Source organism: Wolffia australiana, chromosome 4, assembly GCF_029677425.1.
Source record: "Wolffia australiana isolate 7733 chromosome 4, ASM2967742v1".
In the NCBI taxonomy this organism is placed as follows: domain Eukaryota; kingdom Viridiplantae; phylum Streptophyta; class Magnoliopsida; order Alismatales; family Araceae; genus Wolffia; species Wolffia australiana.
Window position 1 is genome coordinate 2,972,091 of NC_135838.1, and position 7,787 is coordinate 2,979,877.

The following is a 7,787-nucleotide window of genomic DNA, read 5'->3' on the forward strand; positions in this document are numbered from 1 at the left end:
CGCATTGCATTTGTGTAACAGGAAGCAATACATAATTCTTTAGTGATTTCTACAAATTTTAATCATTTGGTGGTGGTTAATGCAAGAATGTTGTCACCCTTCTTAATCACCATACGATGGTGACAGGGTAGCAACAGACTTTAAATGTCGCGCGCTATTTTCCTTCAGCGCTACTTTAATAAATTTATTGGAAGAATCTAAGTATTCCCATGACCTCATCAAAATGCCCTGCTGAAATTCCTGGAACTATGTTTCAATTCTTTCCTGGCCGTCCCTTGTTTTCATTGGAGAAGAAAAAATAAACTCTAAGGTTTAAGCAATTATTTTGACAAATCTGGTACAAAATTTCATGAAAAACCATTTCTCATAAATAGATTTATACTTCCAAGGACGATGTAGAAGATGATAGGATAGGGTTGGACCCACTATTGCACTATCTGATGGGTCAGCCAACAGTGCATCGTTCCTTCGTTCTGCCCCAGATCTGGTTTTTAATACCACCAATCTAATGGTATATTCATTATGAAGTTGAATGATTACCCAACACGTGCTTTTGCCCCACACATCAATTCCACCATCTTCAGAAAAATATTTTGTCAAAATTTCTGTAATATGAGTCGTATTGGAGAAACATATCATGTTTCTGATGTCCACTTAATCAAATATTAAAAGTTTTAATTTGGAGCCTCAAGGAGCATGGGAGTTCCAATCTATTCTTAATAAGTTCTATTCTAACATTACAAGTTCTATTTGTAGAAAACGTTGTTATTAGTGGTTCATTTCATGTAAAATATGTCGCTTTGCATTTATGTACTACTGTAAATAAACTTTACAAATCATTAAAATGTTTTAGTACCACCCTTGATAACTACGACAGATTAACCTTCGGTGGTCTTGCTAACTCAAAGTGAGTTCTTTTATTTCACAAAAAAGTGCATTTTGGAGCATCGTCGATCATCTGTAATGTTGATAAAGGGAACAAAGGTGACATTTTTGAGATCTCTCAAAGAATATGTCATGAAATATCAAATATTGTACTATTTTCCCCAGAAACGAGATCTTTTTCAACAGTGGGCTTGAGACATTCTCTCCAGTCCTTCAGAATATCTTCTTCTAAGAATAAATAACGATCCCCATTAGAGAAGGAGCACCCATCAACGTCGCTATTGATAAACGTGCTGAAAATATCTGTCTCCTCAGTATTAGCCATGATCTCTTCAATGTCCAGGCCATGTAGAATGACTGGGCATTCATCTTGGTCAGAAGATGCTCCGTTTAAAGACTCAGTTTCATGAGGATTTGAAGGAGAGATGAACATTCCAGTGCACTTTGACGCCTTTGTACGAATAACTTCCTCTGAGAAACCTGTATTTTTTCCAATCTTCTTTATGAAATCTGACCCAGAGGAATCACCGTTTGCTTTCTTGCTCAAACTGGTGTTCCAGTAGTTCTTGATTTCATTGTCTGTTCTACCTGGGAGTCGAGCAGCAATCAACGACCACCTGGAAGGGATTTGTGGTAATCCTGGGTGAGACTTCTGTTAAGTTTTTAGTTTTCTCAGTGGACGGTATTATGTATCATTCAGATTATAAACTATTGTATACAAACCAATAAGGTGACTCAATTTAGTTAATATTGGGTTTAAATATTTTATTAAGTTTGGGCTATAATAAATGTAAAGATCTATCATTATCAAAATGATGGTAAAATAATACGTGTTATTATAGTTTATAAACAGTCATTTGAATCTCAATACAGTGGTTATATAATGTTAATTTGGGATTAGTACGTTTCATTAAGTGCGGGGTTTAATTGACGTGTAGAGGCTAAGTCCATCCTGATCAAAATGATGGGATGACTTATGATTGACTAAACATGTTTAAGTTTCCCCTGTTACCAATAAATAGGTATCATTCAGGATGAACTTCTCTGGGAACCCCTTTTTCCTGTTTCCTATAAATATGGGTCATTAAAATCTCAATACAAGTTCCTACCTGTTTACTCAAAGACTACCCTTAAAGATGAACCTATTCCAAATGAACTCATGTTCTCTCTCTTTTTTAAGTGACTGATTCATTCTTTTTTAAATGCAATAAAATCCTTTGTGGAGGAAGTAACAATGCATACCGGTTTCCAAGAAGCTTGTGGAGTCTGATGATGAGATCGTCTTCCTCCTTGGTGATGTTCCCTCTCTTGATGTCCGGTCTGAGATAGTTCAGCCAACGGAGACGACAGCTCTTGCCACAGCGTTTCAGACCTTAGGAAACATTGTTTTTGCCTTTAGCTGGGCAAGGCCTCATCATTAAAAACATAAATAAAAATAAATTAAAATGTCTCATCATCTATATCCCCCCAACCTAATTTACTAGTTTGTCAAGTGAAGAAATTTGAGGAGAAGCATTACCTGCTCTCTTGGGAAGGTCTCTCCATTTGCCTTCCCCATGGGTGTTGATGTAGTCAATCAAAATATTGTCTTCTGCAGATGACCATGCGCCTCTGTTGAGCCCTTCCTTGGCACAGCACGGCATCCTACCCATCTCTTCCCCCTTCTCTCACCTTATAGTGAGAGAAGAGAAGGCAGAGAAAGGGCGAAGAAGAAGAAGAAAAAAAAGAAAAGAAAGAAGAAGAAGAAGAAGAAGAAGAAGAAGATGATGATGATGATGATGATGATGAAGAAGAAAAGAATAATAATAATAATAATAATAATAATAATAATAAGAAGAAGAAGAAAAAGAGGAAGAATAAGAAGAAGAAGAAGAAGAAGAAGAAGAGGAAGAATAAGAAGAACTAGAAGAACAAGAAGAGGAAGAATAAGAAGAACTAGAAGAAGAAGAAGAAGAAGAAGAAGAAGAAGAAGAAGAAGAGGAAGAATAAGAAGAACTAGAAGAAGAATAAGAAGAAGAAGACGACGACGACGACGAAGAAGAAGAAGAAGAAGACGAAGAATAAGAAGAATTAGAAGAAGAGTAAGAAGAAGAAGAAGACGACGACGAAGAAGAAGAAGAAGAAGAAGAAGAAGAAGAAAGAGCTATCTAACTTTCTTGGGAGACTTCGGCTCTCTTTGTGCTTAAAAAGATGGAGGAGAGAGACCGCCCATGCTCACTCACTAGAACGTGCATTTCATGGATCTCACATAACGTGTTCCTCGTGCCCATAATTAACTCTTACTCCCTAATCCATCTTTTAAGTATTAAAATTTATGAGGATTTCTTTTGCTTTTGTGGGTGTATTGATGTTAGGGGCCGCTCATTAAAAGCGCTACTGCATGTATGTATTCCCTGAAAGAAGAGGAAAAGACAGAGGACGTAATCTTGACTATCTATTCAGTAAAACAGGGCGAACATTTGAAAATTAAAAGGGTAGATTTAAAGAGCTGTTATCCTGTGCCCATTTGAAAAGGAAGTGGGTTTTATGGAAGCCCACACGCAATCTCAGGGCATCAAATGCCTTGCCGTTCGTTGAGGGGTAGTCTGCCAACTGTATTTATCTTGAGGTTTAAACCCTTGCACTTATTCTTAGTATTTTTTTCCCCTTTGGCGTGAAAGAAATAAATTATTTGATGCCTAGTTCTAGACTTACGGTGAGTTTTTGATTTATTTTACAACTGGAAGTTGAAACTGGATAACCTATTCATAGAAGTAACTTAGATTAAAAATAGAATTAGCTCTTATTTCTTAGAATAATTAGTTTTCATCTTTAGTTACTGGGCATAATTTTCTGGTTTAACTTGTATAATATTTCTAAGAACATCCCTTATTAATTGTGCAAGTCTGCGTTGGCCGCTCTACATTGTCTTAAGAAACAAACCCCAATTCTCCCCCCATGAACAAACGATTTTTTGAGTTTCCGTTAAACATCAACTATGATACAGACAAATAAAAATCAAGGGTCATTTTGTTTCTTAAACCTTTTTTTGGCATCTGTCTTACTGCTTCACTAATCTTAATTAATGCCATCCATTATCTTATAATCGTAGCACTACGATCAAAAAATTTAAAACAGCTATTCACGCTGTTCTCTATGATAGCCTGCGTGCTTCTTCCTCAAGATTATTCATCTTATAGATTAATGCCCGGATTAGTACGGTGTATGCGTCTGCAGTTAGAACTACGTAACGAAAACTTAATAAATGAGACTATTCATTGTTTTACATGATCTCGCAATATAGTTTTAACATTATCCTTGATTTCCTCTTACTTGCGGTTGATCAAAAGGAGAAAATGAGTTTTTTTATTCTATAATTCTTGAAAATATAGCAACAATTCGTTATTTTTTTCTAGACACTTATAACTACTGGCGGTGGTTTCCCCCATGCAGTTGAATAGCACTCAATTTACTCCATTTTTTATATTATAAGTATATTTTTAGATTTTAAATTTTGTATATTTTTTATTCACTCTCTCGCCCACAAATTATGTCGGCGATATTGAGTACCAACCCTTTTTGATGAAGTTGAATGGTTTCTGATCTGAATCCATGGATTCCTTAATGGGGTTCTGGAAAAGTTTTAAATGCGTTTTAAATGACAAGTCGACAACTTAGAAATACTATGCATCAGATCTTGCAGTAAACACTTCTTCTCTAAAACCTTCCTCAAGGCCCACCTTCTGCTACCCACTTCACTTCTCTAACTGTAAGTCAACAAAGTAGAGAATCATATCTTGAATAAGTTAGAATTCATTAAGTTCCTCAACTTCTTCAGTTTCTCTTAAAGCTGCAAGTATCACCCACTAAAAGACAGTTTTAAAACTGAATGCACTACCTAAAACGCCAATAATTGTAGTTTCAAACCGGTCAGTTCTTGGCCAACGCTACCGGCCGTTCCAGAGTCAAGGGAGTAGCATGTGGGAGAAAATAATTTCCAAGGATACTGCACAAACATAGGAAATACCGGTAAAATTAGAAGGATGTTTTCTTAGATATAGTAATGGGCTACCCATTGTGGAATTCCCATTAATGGGTAGTTGAGTCATCGGCCATAATCTAAGTAGGAAGTCCTTGGAATTGAAGTTTACCAGACTGCTTTCTTGGTGTTTGGACTGTCAAGTAAGTCCCTTGAAGTTTTCACTGCTTTCTCATCTCGGAATTTAAAAAAAAAAAACAGTATTTTGTCAGGTTCTGTAACTGCTGAAAAGCTGGTATAGTCGAGGGGTAAAATTTTAGTAAAAAATATTCTCTTTCCCATTGTTTTGGTTTCGCATTACACTTTATTTGAATTAAATTTATAGCGAGTGAATGAAACTTTAGTATGGTGCTGCTTCCTAAAAATGACAAAAAATCATGAAAGGGTGGGTGCTATATCAGCGAGAGGTTGATTTACACTTTGTGCACCTAATTACATCGGATTTATGCCTAAAACATTGTCTCAAGTGAACTTTCCTTATTGTAAATGGGTTTCTAAGCTAGTCCAACTATATGAATAGGTTTATCATCTAAGTGTTGAGGTATTGCGCGTAGAAACTCTGGGAACGTGTTTCCTAAGTATTGTTCTAGTATAGAACAGTATAATTCATGAGTGGAAACATAATATATTTAAATTTAAAATGATAAATCCTGATACATCCGTAAGAATTGTGGAATTTAGTTTTAACCAAAATATTCAGAGATGGGAGTTCTTCATAAATTCGATTCAAGAAATAATGAAGAAGAATATTTAAATGAAGTTCCATTCTGATGTTGACCAAATCTTACATTCTAGAAGAAAAGTAAAATATCTAGTGGACCATTTAAATAAACATAGAAATTTGAGTATGGTTGAAATTTTGTATGTATCATTTAAATTTTTATTTGAGATCTATTATAAGATTTACTTAACATGATATTTGTATCATAGGCATTAAAAAATATAAAGAAAGATTCTAATGGGCCTCATCCATCAATAACTCGCCAAAACCATCTAAGTCCATTGGCCTTCAGATCATATCCTTACTATTCCTTATTATTCTAGTTACACTATTATTCCTTAGACCATCTTTTAAATGATTTCATATTCCTTTATTTAGATATCTCTAAAATTTAATACTCAAAATGTAAGAAAACAAATAATGACAATAGTATCATATTTATGATCTACAACTGTTGGAAAATAAACTCTGTGGAAATATATAAACTAATCCATCAAATACTGCATATAATGATAAGATGACTGGATATATGTAAATGATGAAAGATATTTAAAATTAAGATTACTCATTCAATAGGAAATAAAATTTTCCAGTATTAATTATATTAATATATGTTATCAAAACATTGCCAATGAAAAAAAATATTCAAAACAGAAAAGTAATAAATAATTGCAGTAGATCAATACTACCTCTGAAATTTTAAAATTAATAAATTACTCCAGCACTATGGATCACTAAATGTGGAAGACTTATCTAAACTGACTTTGAACCTGATGCTGCAAAAAACACTGCAAGCTGTTGTGGGATATTCAGGCAATTTATTTATTCTGATTATACTTAATGATATGTATCCGAAAGGTGAAGGATACTCATAGGATTTTAAAGCTTTTTAGAAATACCAAATCATGTGCTGGGTATTCCGCTTTCCCTGAGACACTCTCAGTAATGTCCTGAAAGTAGTCTTTCAAAATAATTCTGTAAACATTTGAATGGGATAAAATTGAATAAAAATATATCTGTTCTTTCACAAATCCTTTACTTTGCCTATCCCACAATGGTTTGGAATCTAGACTTGGAATGCCTCACAAAACTATGGGTTTTGAATGAGAGGGACACCCCAAGGGACAATTCTCAATATTATCCCAAGGGTCTTCACCTTCAATCATGAATTTTAGTCTCTAAATAATCTATAATAAAAACAAGTGGCAGTGAACTAGTTTCCCTCATATTCCACTTGGCATCGAGATCTCTCCATTCAAATTAATTCAATTTTAAATTTATTATCTCAATTCTCAAGACAATATCAATACCTTCACAAAAATAATGTAATATCCTGCCCATTTATATTTAACATCCTCATCTAGAAATCTCAATTTTAATTCCTGAACTAATATCTCTTCAAATACATCTTATACTAGTATCCAAATCAAATCAAAATTTAGATGCGAACCCGAGAATAATAATTTATTTAAATCTTAATTTTTTCTAATGATATCTTCTAAATTAAATATATATTCATCTTAGTTTCTAAAACTTATTTAAATTCAACAATCCATTCCCATTTTAAATTGTAATATCATCATTAATGGTTTAAAATCTCTCAATTGAAAATAATCACATTCATAAAGCTATATTTCCCTCTATAATTTTGTATGATCTAAATAAATTTCCACTTTTTTCCTCTGTTACCAACATACAAACCAACATCAAAGTATTTGAATATCTTATATACAGATATTAGTCTGCATGCATTGTTTATCACAGTATCATCAATATTTTAATGATATCAAATTGATTTTCAGTAATAAAATATTTAGCTTTAATAATTTTATTAATGTTTTATGATAATTCGGTCCTATTTAAAAAAGCAAACTTGGATTAAGATATACTCTGTGAGACCCTTTTAATTCTTCTTTACATCCTTGTTCTCTTTGTGAATAAATTATCAAACTAATAAACAAATAAACACATGTAAAACATATTTTTCATCCATTGAAATCGTAGAGGCCACATATGTAAATCTGATAACTCTCTTCTACTCTATCAAAAGGAAAGTTTTCAAGCTTATATATTTCAACGGAGTAAATCAAAACTTTATATTTTGATTCTGGTTTTACCTCTATTTATTTAAATACTAAAATTTTGGAAAATAGGACTCTGATA

At 33.4% G+C, this 7,787-nt stretch overlaps 1 protein-coding gene across 1 annotated transcript; it reads right to left on the reverse strand.

Moving 5' to 3' along the window:
- Positions 1 to 943: 943 nt before the first annotated feature.
- Positions 944 to 2,815, reverse strand: LOC144702575 (transcription factor MYB1-like). The gene is made up of 3 exons (XM_078574615.1): positions 2,405 to 2,815; positions 2,128 to 2,257; positions 944 to 1,502 (listed from the first exon to the last, which is right to left on the reverse strand). The coding sequence occupies exons 1-3, from the start codon at positions 2,535 to 2,537 to the stop codon at positions 1,016 to 1,018; spliced, it is 750 nt and encodes a 249-aa protein (XP_078430741.1). The 5' UTR covers positions 2,538 to 2,815; the 3' UTR covers positions 944 to 1,015.
- Positions 2,816 to 7,787: the final 4,972 nt, after the last annotated feature.

Excerpts from the sequence above, each read along its gene's own strand:
- LOC144702575 (XM_078574615.1), bottom strand. The coding sequence starts at position 2,537 with ATGGGTAGGATGCCGTGCTGTGCCAAGGAAGGGCTCAACAGAGGCGCA. Across the intron at positions 2,258-2,404 it reads AGACCTTCCCAAGAGAGCAG|GTCTGAAACGCTGTGGCAAG; the intron begins GTAATGCTTCTC and ends ATGTTTCCTAAG. Across the intron at positions 1,503-2,127 it reads CACAAGCTTCTTGGAAACCG|GTGGTCGTTGATTGCTGCTC; the intron begins GTATGCATTGTT and ends AATCCCTTCCAG.